Source organism: Diaphorina citri, unplaced genomic scaffold (genome assembly GCF_000475195.1).
Source record: "Diaphorina citri unplaced genomic scaffold, Diaci psyllid genome assembly version 1.1 scaffold653, whole genome shotgun sequence".
Classification (NCBI taxonomy): Eukaryota; Metazoa; Arthropoda; class Insecta; order Hemiptera; family Psyllidae; genus Diaphorina; species Diaphorina citri.
Genome location: NW_007378086.1, coordinates 49,790 through 63,018, shown reverse-complemented (window position 1 = coordinate 63,018; position 13,229 = coordinate 49,790). Strand labels below are relative to the sequence as shown.

Here is a 13,229-nt window from a genome sequence, read left to right as displayed (position 1 = left end):
TTTGTTTAAATCACAAAACTATCGAAACTGCCTGTACGAAAAAAGTAAAAAAACGAAGATTTTTGTTTGTTTCTCTGACACAACTCTATCAAGAGCAAGATCATGGGCCATTCTATTCTCAGAGCTCAGACCTCACTGTAGAGATGTGTAAAGACTGACTGACTGAATTAAAAGACTTGAATCCCACACAAAGACTGAATGACTTAAACAGTCCCTACTCAAAATACCCAGTCCCAGTCCCAAAACGCCAAAACTCCCAATCCTAAGATTTGAATTCGATTGAATTGAATGAGAAGTTTATATTCTTTTCGGAGTTTTCGGCAATCTCCGTTTACGAATAATAACGAAGAAACAAAACGGTTGTTAAAAAATTGTCTTGATTGTGAATCGGAATCGAACTTACTTCTAGCATTTAGCATTAAAAAATAGTAAATACTTAAATAGATAGAGAAATGCATTACCGGAACTTGGCCTGACGCACTACCGTGCGGCGAGTGGGGGAATGTCTACTAGGTAAATGGAGCGATCTGATTGGTTACGCTGAGATGCGAGGACTGCTTCTATACAATCACTCTAGATTTCAATCCCAGTCTTTCCAGTCCCTGTGTACAATCCCAAGCATGTACCATGTACCTACTGGGTTTGTTGAGATTTTACACAGGGACTGGAAAGACTGGGACTGAATTAAAAGATTCAACTCCCAGGGCGGACTTGATTGTAATGAATTAAATCAACCTTGGGACTGGGATTTCGCATCTCTAGGTAAAACCCCCCGTCACTAAAAATCTCAACAGTCTAAACCTAGTGAAGTACTGAAATGTTTGGGGAAGAATGATCTAAAATCAATACCTCCTGCATTTGTAAACAACATACCTATTTAGTGACTTTTTTTTACGGCTTTAAGTGGCAGGGTTCTCCTAGAGGAGCTCTTCCACCCAACCACTTTTAGAAGAAAGAGAAAAAAAAGTCCCTCAAACGATTCGAGGAAAATTAGTAAGTAGCAGTAGTGCTTTATTTAGTGTGAGCTTAAGACAAGTTACACCAACAGTTTCTAAGAACCCACCTGTCCATCTTCTGAAGAACCCGAGAGTAGGTGAGTTCATTGCCAGCCTGCAGGGAATAGAAAGGTCTATCCGCTCCCGATAATCCCACATAGGCACCGGCTCTTCCACCCAACCACTTTTAGAAGAAAGAGAAAAAAAAAGTCCCTCAAACGATTCGAAGAAAATTAGTAAGTAGCAGTAGTGCTTTATTTAGTGTGAGCTTAGAACAAGTTATACCAACAGTTTCTAAGAACCCACCTGTCCATCTTCTGAAGAACTCGCGAGTAGGTGAGTTCATTGCCAGCCTGCAGGGAATAGAAAGGTCTATCCGCTCCCGATAATCCCACATAGGCACCCGGATCTCCGTAGATAGCAACCTCCACTCTCTCCCCGGTACGAGCTTTCTTGTTGTTGATGAACACGGTGAACTGCGAAACAAAGGAAAGGAAAGGAAATTTAGCTAAAAAAAAAAAAAAAAAAAAAAAAGTACTCCTATATATGAAGTTAAACAGGTTGAGGGCTTTTAGATAGGTATAACAAAAGGGTGTCCATACCTTCGACCTTATGGTAAATGCAGTTTTTTTGTGTTATTATGTCACAACTTTGGTGCTCACTGCAGCATTGTAGGATTTTTCCAATATCTCAATAATCCTAAAATCCAATGTTTACCTACCATGCTGGCACCGGTCGCTATGCGCATTTATATTACATAGCTACTCATTTTCCTCACGAGGCTGAGTGGGCCCCGTAACGGCCAGTCACGGAATCAATCATTTGCATGATACAAATTTCTTGACCCCGCCGGGAATCGAACCCGGGTCTCCCGCGTGCAAGGCGAGCGCAGTGACCACTACGCCATGGGAGCTGACGTTTAAAGTGATAAATAAATGAGGATAAAATTATATGCCTTGGCTGGGATTGAATCCACGCCCTTCCATTTTCAAGGCGAGCGCTTTGACCACTACACCACCAAGGTTATACTTACTGCCTCGGTGGTGTAGTGGTCAAGACGCTCGCCTGGTAAACAGGAGGGCGTGGGTTCAATCTCAGCCAAGGTATGTAATTTTGTCCTCAATATAATTTCAAAGTATGACCACTGTAATAGTAGTAGCCTACTGCTGGAGTAAAGGGAATTTTCAGTCCTATGCGAGCAGTATAAATAAGTACTATTACTTACGTTGTTTCGCGAGATCCCATTGACAGGGAACGTCAGACTGTCAGCAATGACATCCCCATTTCTGCCTACGTTATACACGACAATGGTGGCTGAAGGCGCCATTTCTGCTGACAGGGACACGGCAAATGATCGAATGGTGCTTTGCATGTTTTCCTGGCCCGCGAGCAGAATTATGCCTGGAATATTGAAAAGGAAGGGGGAATAATGCAACATAGAATAGTTGTATCCCTTTTAGGTTAACATAACCTGTAGAGAAATTAGTACATTTTAAGAGTTTTTCAGGTTTATTAAAACTTCTTGACCAGTAAAACAAAGTTCATGAATTCCGTAAGTATTTTTCTGTAACTCAATTTTTACGCATCATCTTCTTCTTTTCCCGATTCATGAATAAAATTGGAGCAACATACGAGTATTACCCACAAATCAAGTAAAATAATAATATTAAAATAATTAATAAGAATATATTAAAAAGTTAGAACTTTCAAGGGTATACACAACACTTGGTAAAACAAATCAAAATCAATAGGGGAAATCAATAGGCGATCTGTTTTCAGTTTTTCCCTATTGAAATAATAATAAATAAATAAAAGTAACAGAGAAGCAAATAAATGCTTACCTTTAGACAAGAGCACATAATCGAACGTTTCCATCATGAAGTTACTTTGGACGTGGAAAATAATGAACTCTCCCACTTTAGCGTTTCTAGTCGAAGTTGAAATCTTGATCTGATGATCACTAGGCGAATAATGTGAAAACAGCAGCAACTCTGCCTGAGCATGCGAGTTCTCTATATCCTTAAAGTAGGCGGTTATCTTCATGGATTCAATGTCCTTAAGGATTTCGTTAGCGTTCTTCTGGTCGCCTTCGTTAAGGCCTAGTTGAGATCGGAGGTCGACCTTCATTTCGTACACCCCGTTATGTTCTGCAGACATTTTCACGTTGGGGATCTCGATACTTCTTCGTCGGCCACCTGGGGATGAAATAGTTTTAGTAATTTATTTAGACTTTTTCTGTAGCAAAAGAAGTTCTTGATAATGTTGCTAGATTTTTCAAAATGTATGCTCTACTACTCTACTAGCAATAGCACAGAAGGTGTTTTTTTTTTCTTTTGGCACACCTGTTTTTAATGACCCTAAAATTAAGCCTATATTAAGTGGATCACCTCAACAACCGAATACAAATACACCACTCCTAGAGTCTATTTGAATCACTACACATCCAAATTTGGTGTTAATTTATCTTCGAAGCTATACACCAGACAAGAAAAAATAAAATAAACATGTTTTAGAATACAGACTGAGAAGTTCTTTATGTTGTAGATCCCTATCCGTAAGACAAGTAACCCTGAGAAGTTTGAGCACATTCAAATCAAAATCTAATATTTAAGGGACGTATTTCTATCAGTAGAACTATCATGCTTACCTTGCATTAAAATATCTCCGCTGATTTTCATCTCTCCCTGCGACACTCTCTTGAAGTCCAACGAAGATTCATCATAAAACGACACTGCCAAATACGTGTTGAACGGCATGGTAGGTTTGAACACCTGCGGTGACCCACCAAAGAAGGACAACCGGACAGACGAGTTGTAAAACCTCGCTGTCGAATAGCCATCGATGATTTCGTCCAGATAGCGATCGCCTACGGTGGCGGTGATTTTCATAAAAAAAAAAAAAAAAAAAAAAAAAAAAGTGATAGATAAAATTTTCAATAATAATGATAATCGACTCTTGAGTGGAAAAAGTAACCAAAGGTAAAATAGGTTAACGCAGGAGGCATTCTCTACAGTCTAACCCTAAAGGTATGTCCACACATAGTCGAACGGCCGTCAATCGATAAGGTGAATCTATGCTGTCGAGCGACCGACGGCAGGTCGACTAAGTATGGACACAACTTAACCCTCAGAACTACATAATTGTGTGGTTAAAGTGATAAATAAATAAATGTCTTTTCTTTGTGTTACTATATCACAACTTTGGTGCTCACTGCAGCATTGTAGGATTTTTCCAAATACATATATCGCAATAATCCAGCTCCCAATTACCGTAAATGCAGTTTTTTTGTGTTATTATGTCACAACTTTGGTGCTCACTGCAGCATTGTAGGATTTTTCCAATATCTCAATAATCCTAAAATCCAATGTTTACCTACCATGCTGGCACCGGTCGCTATGCGCATTTATATTACATAGCTACTCATTTTCCTCACGAGGCTGAGTGGGCCCCGTAACGGCCAGTCACGGAATCAATCATTTGCATGATACAAATTTCTTGACCCCGCCGGGAATCGAACCCGGGTCTCCCGCGTGCAAGGCGAGCGCAGTGACCACTACGCCATGGGAGCTGACGTTTAAAGTGATAAATAAATGAGGATAAAATTATATGCCTTGGCTGGGATTGAATCCACGCCCTTCCATTTTCAAGGCGAGCGCTTTGACCACTACACCACCAAGGTTATACTTACTGCCTCGGTGGTGTAGTGGTCAAGACGCTCGCCTGGTAAACAGGAGGGCGTGGGTTCAATCTCAGCCAAGGTATGTAATTTTGTCCTCAATATAATTTCAAAGTATGACCACTGTAATAGTAGTAGCCTACTGCTGGAGTAAAGGGAATTTTCAGTCCTATGCGAGCAGTATAAATAAGTACTATTACTTACGTTGTTTCGCGAGATCCCATTGACAGGGAACGTCAGACTGTCAGCAATGACATCCCCATTTCTGCCTACGTTATACACGACAATGGTGGCTGAAGGCGCCATTTCTGCTGACAGGGACACGGCAAATGATCGAATGGTGCTTTGCATGTTTTCCTGGCCCGCGAGCAGAATTATGCCTGGAATATTGAAAAGGAAGGGGGAATAATGCAACATAGAATAGTTGTATCCCTTTTAGGTTAACATAACCTGTAGAGAAATTAGTACATTTTAAGAGTTTTTCAGGTTTATTAAAACTTCTTGACCAGTAAAACAAAGTTCATGAATTCCGTAAGTATTTTTCTGTAACTCAATTTTTACGCATCATCTTCTTCTTTTCCCGATTCATGAATAAAATTGGAGCAACATACGAGTATTACCCACAAATCAAGTAAAATAATACATAATATTAAAATAAATAATAAGAATATATTAAAAAGTTAGAACTATTAAGGGTATACACAACACTTGGTAAAACAAATTAAAATCAATAGGCGATCTGTTTTAATTTTTCCCTATTGAAATAATAATAAATAAATAAAAGTAACAGAGAAGCAAATAAATGCTTACCTTTAGACAAGAGCACATAATCGAAAGTTTCCATCATGAAGTTACTTTGGACGTGGAAAATAATGAACTCTCCCACTTTGGCATTTCTAGTCGAAGTTGAAATTTTAATTTTTCCCTATTGAAATAATAATAAATAAATAAAAGTAACAGAGAAGCAAATAAATGCTTACCTTTAGACAAGAGCACATAATCGAACGTTTCCATCATGAAGTTACTTTGGACGTGGAAAATAATGAACTCTCCCACTTTAGCGTTTCTAGTCGAAGTTGAAATCTTGATCTGATGATCACTAGGCGAATAATGTGAAAACAGCAGCAACTCTGCCTGAGCATGCGAGTTCTCTATATCCTTAAAGTAGGCGGTTATCTTCATGGATTCAATGTCCTTAAGGATTTCGTTAGCGTTCTTCTGGTCGCCTTCGTTAAGGCCTAGTTGAGATCGGAGGTCGACTTTCATTTCGTACACCCCGTTATGTTCTGAAGACATCTTCACGTTGGGGATCTCGATACTTCTTCGTCGGCCACCTGGGGATGATATTATAGTATTGATTTAGACGCTTTCTGTAGCAAATACAGTTGCTTGATAATGTTGCTAGATTTTTCAAATGTATGAAAACGTAGAATGATACAACCAAAGCATAGAATGATACAACCAAAGCACTAGCAAAAGGACAGAAGGTGCTTTTTTGACACACTTGTTTCTAATGGCCCTAAAAATTAAGCTTATTTAAGTGGATCACCCCAACAACCGAATACAAATACACCACTCCTAAAGTCTATTTGAATCACTACACATCCAAATTTGGTGTTAATTTATCTTCGAAGTTATACACAAAAAAAGTATGATGTTTTAGAATACAGACTGAGAAGATCTCAATTTTATAGAGCCTTATGAGAAGAGGTTTAGAGAACAATGCTTATTAAAAATAAAACTCTGAGCAGTCTGAGCACATCCAAAACGAAACCTAACATTTAAGGGATGTCCTCGACACAAACTTCAGCTATTCAGCTGAAGTTTTAGACCAGGAGGATTCAGCTCTAGGTTTCATGTGCTTGTGAATGAATTGTCATAGTACCTAAATAAAAAAAATCTACCTCTCTCACATGTATTTCTATCAGCCTTGTTCTCCCTGGTGACTAGTAGTGGGCATCTCCACATTGATGAAGAATGGCAGGACGCCCACATACTGGAAAGAAGAAAAGGGGGAGCATAAAATATTTATACAAAGAATAGAACAGAATAAACCTTGTTTATCCTGCCCGAATGAGACTGGAAAACATTCCAAAGAATGTAAAGAAAAACAAGGAATCAGGACCCTGTTCCACGGAAGTATGGAAAAATGAAAGTTTCAAGTGTAAAACCTGTAATAATAATGTACATAAGGTAGGGTGCCCTATACTAGTGACTTTCATCAATACATACAATCGTGGAATAAGACACTGGAAGCACGCGTATTTCGATGGCAAATAATTAATAATTATTTCAATAGGTTACTTTCTGACATTCTCTTGTTAACCCAGCACATAAATAGGTAGTATGGTGTCTCTTTTAGCCCATCTGATAGGAGACATACTACGGGATGGGCATGCTACGACTCAGACTCGTTAAGTCCAGTGTAGCAGATACTTAATAGCTATACCCTCCCTGAAATAAAAAAAGGAGGTGATTTTTTTTTTCATTTTATGTTTTAAATAAATAATAATTTCCCCTTTTACTAACCTCAATCGGTTTCTGCAGCATACCGAATCCCTTGTTAGCGCTGACGGAGAAGGCAGATACCATCCAATGGGCAGGACCTTCTGGCACAGGCAACTCGAATATGAAGCGACCATGAGGTCCAATGTTGATGTCTTTCCACAGCCAAACCCGGTCGTAATGCCGCTGAATAATGTTAAACCGGTTCATTCTGAATTGAGTTAACTCGGTGACGTTCAAATGAGGACCTGTGGATAGATTTCAACTTAGTTTTACCTGCTTGTCATACTGATGTTAAAGAATTCAACCATGAGAGGATTTTTCCGAAATCTAAACTGATCTCGATTTATAATCAATTTTCCATGGCGAAGCACGAGCGCCTCTATAATGAGATTTATGAGTAAACAATAGACCTATTTTATTATTCGCACAGAGATAATATTCCTTGATTTTTTCCTCTTTGGGCGTAATAGGACGACGACACTTGGTGCCATGGGCCGCTTATGTATTTTCAATTAATTGTTAACTGAAAGAGGACCTCTGAGTGAAATTTTGCTATTTTTTGATGAAAAAATAAATAAATAATTAAAGAGTCTGTCTCTCATGTTAAAGGAGATGTTTCCATACATGGTGGTTTGTGGGTGAACACCATTAGAATGTGCTTTGGCAGCCAGGGTGTTGAAGTGTAAATTCATATCCCCTTGGTAGAATCAAAATTAGGTCCGATAGGTAATAAAATACAAACAATATCTTCACTTACAGTTGGCTTCATCGGCTCCATCTTCACAATCGAAACGTCCATTACATCTGAGTTCGAGACGGTAGCATTTACCGTTCAGACATTCTCCAAACCCAAGGGATGAATTACACACATCAGGACGGCGGGGAATGATAATGTCCGTGAATACTGGAAGACCTACGTACCTGTGGGGGAAATAATCATGATTTTATTAGTTGTGAACCTGAGATATAAATCTAAGGACAAGTCGAAAAAAGCAGACTCTGAGGGAAATGAGCCCGAAAGTTCTTTGTTATGTTGTATCGAAAAGTCATACAGTAAAACTACTCAAATAATAATTTACTTCAGAGGTGAACTCTACTACCTATTAAAATCAGATAAAAATAAATAAATTATTCTTATCAAGACAATTTCGATTAAGATGTTTTAAATTGGTGAGCTTTCGATGTCACTCAGGACATCATCTTCAGACCAAGATAGATGTTGACTCTATCGCAGCAGGAGTAGAAGTATTATCTACTACCTATGTTAAGGTCAAATCATTAAAGAACCGAGAAAAATCCCTCGAAGTTGTAGTGGTCAAGAATGCGCGGATTCGACTAATGCCAGTGCTTGGATTTTTATTCACATTTATTTGAGAATCTGAGCACAAAATAGAGTTCTACGAGTTAGGTAGTAGAGAACGCCTCCGGCTCGGCGTAAGATAATAATTATCTTCTTTTTCCTAATTCCCCCCCCCCCTATTTAAATACCTACGGTCGGTGTAATATACTTACTCAAAAGTCCTGTTAGCGTCAATACCATAGGTAGAAGAAGGGAAGTACACAATATCATCTGGATCTCCATCACGGGATAGCCACTGGTGAGCGAATGTTCCATTAGATTCCTCATCAAACCTGGAATTGAAATGAATTGGTACATTTATTTAACACAGTTTTTAAAACACCTCCGAAACTACGGCCTAACTTATTGGACGACGTATTTCGCTCTCATCTCAAATTACACTAAATTAAACTAGGTAGGTATCTAGGTTTTTTTTCCCAAAATGAAAATATGACTTATCGTATCGAGCTTAAATCTTGCGATAGACTTTTTATATTTTACTTTGCATTACAGTCATGCTTTTTCCTTCATCTAAGAATTCCTGGCTATGGCATTAGGAAAAGAAAAAGAAAATAAAAAGATCAGTTTTGCGCTCCAATTTATCTTCACTTCTATCAAACGAATGGATCACTGAAATTAAGCAACGTTGCCCGTGGTTTGTATCCGTATGGGTGACCATCTGGGCGATCGCGTGGCTTTTCCCGATCCCACTCAGGCTGGGGGGTAAAACCCCCGTCACTAAAAATCTCAACAGTCTAAACCTAGTGAAATACTGAAATGTTCGGGACTGTCCCAAAGTAAAAAAAAAAAAAAAAAAACTCTAGCTCGTTTCGACTCATCTGAAAGCTTACCCATTTCAAGTGAGGAATCTGATGGTCTGCATACTGGGCTCTCGGATACCAGAACGGGTAGGACTCGTCGAAATTGAAATACTTTTCAATAGTCTGTACGTTAGCCACATTAGCGTTATCTTTCAGCTTGGTGACCGCCACTGGTCGAATGGACGCTCTCAGAGTGAGATTTCCATCGACTGGACCGCCACTGGTGTAGTTAGCCATGACCACTCCCGTCAGATAGCGGTCAGTAGTGAAGAAGAACGGGGACATTGTCACATTGACCTGAGGAGGGATTGAAATTTAGAAATTGAAGTGAGGAATTGATCAATACAAACAACTCTCGAAAAGATCCCAGTCTCATCCAAGAACTTTAAATTTCTTTGTTAAAAATGAGGTTTTTTTTTAATGTATTATTATCATTATAATCCTATTGTCAAAGTTGTTTGACTGGGGGACGTTAAACAGGGAGTAGACCAGATTAGTCTGGTTGGGGGACTACAGGGAGTATACCAGACTAAATTTCCCTTGCTAAAGAAATAGCAAAGGTTAAGTGCGAAGGGCATCCACTTGTAAAATTTGTAGCCAAAACCAAATGTCAGCCCAAAGCAATCACCCTAGTTGGGGCTGATTGAGAGGCTGACGAAAAACGCCGACCTCGTCTGTACACGGGAAAAGGCGAAGAAAAAGAAGAAGAATGTTATTCTATTCTCAGGTTGTTTCACTTACCTCGAATCTCGTCTGGTAGTATTCCTGCACCAAAAACTTCAACTCTTCCACTTGATTCTGAGCCACCACTTGAATGACCCATTCACCAAAAACTGGCTGATCCGACAACTGGTAGTTCAAACTGACTGTACCCAAATTGGACTGAAATCAGGAGGGTCAGAAATATTATCAATACCTTTTTCGTTTTATCATAATTATTTCCGTCAAAAAATTCTACATATATTCAACCAACAACACTAATTAAAATAACTTAATGTTTCATTTATTTTTAAGATTTTAATAAATGAGATTAAAGAAGAAATTATAAAAAAGGCATAATCAATGGGCTATTGCCAAAGGCATTCTATCTGAGATTAAGAATATGCTTACTTGTCTTGAAAGCCATCTCCTCATGATGTATCTCTTGGGGTCCAACATGTAAACATCGACAGCACCATCAAAAGCTTTCAAGTCTGTATTGATTGGGATAGCTCTGAATTTGACTGGAAAGTGGAAAAAGTTCAATGTTATTATGACTGAGAAAGTACTAGGTGAATGAAGGATTGGGAATTTCATTGGGCTCAGGATACTAGGTAATTGTAAAAATATTTTCAAGGCATAAATATTAGCTTTGGATTTATGATAAATTAAAATTGGAAATTTAATTTTTTCTACCTAGTCAGAACTTGATTATAACAATCCACAACTCAATTCATACTTACTTGTTTCAGATTGTTTGTAAATTGGCTTGTCTGTCTGGATAAAAATTGTCATAGATCTTTGAGAGAATATCAAGGAGGTTTCATTGAGGAAAGCCACACCTCCAAGTTCCAACATGTAAACATCGACAGCACCATCAAAAGCTTTCAAGTCTGTATTGATTGGGATAGCTCTGAATTTGACTGGAAAGTGGAAAACGTTGAATGTTATTATGGCCGAGTAAGTACTAGGTGAATGAAGGATTGGGAATTTCATTGGGCTCAGGACACTAGGTAATTGTAAAAATATTTTCAAGGCATAAATATTAGCTTGGATTGGATTTATGATAAACTAAAATTGGAAATTTAATTTTTTCTACCTAGTCAGAACTTGATAATAACAATCCACAACTCAATTCATACTTACTTGTTTCAGATTGTTTGTAAATTGGCTTGTCTGTCTGAATAAAAATTGTCATAGATCTTTGAGAGAATATCAAGGAGGTTTCATTGAGGAAAGCCACACCTCCAAGAACTCCATCATAAAGACCCTCCACTCTCAATTTGTAATCTCCAGGAACACTGGTAGGAGGAATCTGAAATGAAGAATAATTGTGATTAAAAGATTAAAACATTGATCTACCAATCAAGTACTGAGGGGATGATCAAAATTTATGTTTGTTTATATTAATAAGTTTTGCAAGTTTCTATTGAGATTTTAAATCTACATGGTGACATGATTACATTGATGTGCATATGTTTCATCTAATGTTGCTTTTAAACAAAATTATAATAAATTTATTATTTACTTATGTACATTTTAAATTGTGTTAATAATTTTTACAGTGTAACAGCAACAACAAAGTCTATACTTGTACACTAGAGATTAAAACAATCTATTTTAAAAAATACTACTTACTCTCATGATCAGAGTCTCTGGAATATGCTCCTTGACATGCTGCATGTTGGATGAGATCTCCACACCATTTCTTTGAATGGAAGCTCGGACGTAAATAGGATGCCGGGCATAGTAGATTCGAACTGAGATCTTGTAAATTTGACCAGGTCTCACTAACTTGCTGGTCACTATGAAATAAGACCTGGTAGACATAAAAAGGAAGAAAATGAGAGTTTATTATTTTACCTGCAGTGTAAATTAAATAGATTTAAAAATAGAAATCACAGTTTAATATTTATGATACAAAATGAGTTATAAATGACTTACGCTTCATGAATAATAACATTGTTGTCATAGACGGAGTTAATAGCGGGGTTGTTGTTCTGCCAATATGTGTCATCTCTCTCCCGATCCCTCCAATTTGGGGCCCCATTTGTGTCCTGCTGCACATAAGAGAGTGTGTCTTGGGATAATACTGGGCATAATAGCAACACAAAGAGGAATAGACTTGAAATGCCCCATCTGAAAATGATAATTACAATGGTAAAATTAGTACCTACATAGTTCCATAAACCCCTAACTATCAAATAATCATTCCAAAGTCCCCTGTTGGCAAGGCATTATTATTATTTGGAAAATTAATAATAGATTACTGTAATGTTTTGAGTTGAGAATAACTTTGAACAACTTTTCACAGATTTAATTAGGTTGTACCTACCTAACTTGAGTCATTCCCATGTTCACCAAAGGTAATGCCTGAATGAGTCATCCAATTGTTATGTAATTACTTTGCATAATTATAATAGTTTTGTCCAGGGTATGAATTAGCATAATTTTTCAAAGAACTTGAAACTACATTCAGATCAATTTAAGGAGACTTTTGCTTAGAGGGCAAACACTTTCAAGCCCCAAGTACAAGGGAATATTTTCCTTGTATAGCTTTAATTAAGTAAGTTTGATAGTTTGCTTATAGTTTGTAGACAGAATAGTTTCTTCTTAGTATTTTTCTCCTATTTGCAATACTGATGATAAAATGAGAAAGTTCCCAGTTTTGTTAAGATCCACAAATCTATTACACCAAAAAGTAGAAAATACCAAAGTATACACAATAGCTTGAAATTCTTGTTCAGGGCAGTTACACCCATTACATACCTCAGGAATGTTGCATCTTTTGCCAACATGATGAGATGGAGTTGAAGCAGAATTTTACTGTTTGTACCTAATTAACTAACAAAAGAGAGGACATTACAGACATTTATCCACATAATTAATCAATTAAATTAACAAATGAGATTGAAATAAGAATGAAAATTAATTTCTTTCAAGGTAGGGCGGTAGACTCTCAGGGTATTTTTTTTAATGGTGGGATTTATAGCAAAATTCCCACAAAAATCTCGTCCTCAACACGCTCCCCTGTGCCAGATCCATTTTACTGTTTGTACCTAATTAACTAACAAAAGAGAGGACATTACAGACATTTATCCACATAATTAATCAATTAAATTAACAAATGAAATTGAAATAAGAATGAAAATTAATTTCTTTCAAGGTAGGGCGGTAGACTTCATTCAAAT

The 13,229-nt window shown here is 37.6% G+C and overlaps 1 protein-coding gene across 1 annotated transcript in view; it reads right to left on the bottom strand.

The window, feature by feature from the left end:
* The window catches only part of LOC103510877, a 30,726-nt gene extending 17,742 nt beyond the window's left edge, over window positions 1-12,984 (bottom strand). The window contains exons 1-19 of the mRNA XM_026824817.1: window positions 12,808-12,984; window positions 11,983-12,177; window positions 11,677-11,857; window positions 11,284-11,353; window positions 10,782-10,880; window positions 10,450-10,562; window positions 10,081-10,221; window positions 9,338-9,636; window positions 8,692-8,811; window positions 7,937-8,100; window positions 7,201-7,424; window positions 6,601-6,667; window positions 5,652-6,005; window positions 4,876-5,051; window positions 3,643-3,886; window positions 2,837-3,190; window positions 2,221-2,396; window positions 1,272-1,471; window positions 802-812 (exon numbers count right to left, since the gene is read on the bottom strand). Of these exons, the coding sequence (XP_026680618.1) occupies window positions 802-812; window positions 1,272-1,471; window positions 2,221-2,396; window positions 2,837-3,190; window positions 3,643-3,886; window positions 4,876-5,051; window positions 5,652-6,005; window positions 6,601-6,667; window positions 7,201-7,424; window positions 7,937-8,100; window positions 8,692-8,811; window positions 9,338-9,636; window positions 10,081-10,221; window positions 10,450-10,562; window positions 10,782-10,880; window positions 11,284-11,353; window positions 11,677-11,857; window positions 11,983-12,177; window positions 12,808-12,836 (3,217 nt within the window). The 5' untranslated portion in view covers window positions 12,837-12,984. The remainder of the gene's footprint in view (window positions 1-801; window positions 813-1,271; window positions 1,472-2,220; window positions 2,397-2,836; window positions 3,191-3,642; window positions 3,887-4,875; window positions 5,052-5,651; window positions 6,006-6,600; window positions 6,668-7,200; window positions 7,425-7,936; window positions 8,101-8,691; window positions 8,812-9,337; window positions 9,637-10,080; window positions 10,222-10,449; window positions 10,563-10,781; window positions 10,881-11,283; window positions 11,354-11,676; window positions 11,858-11,982; window positions 12,178-12,807) is intronic.
* Between the last annotated feature and the right edge of the window lie 245 nt (window positions 12,985-13,229).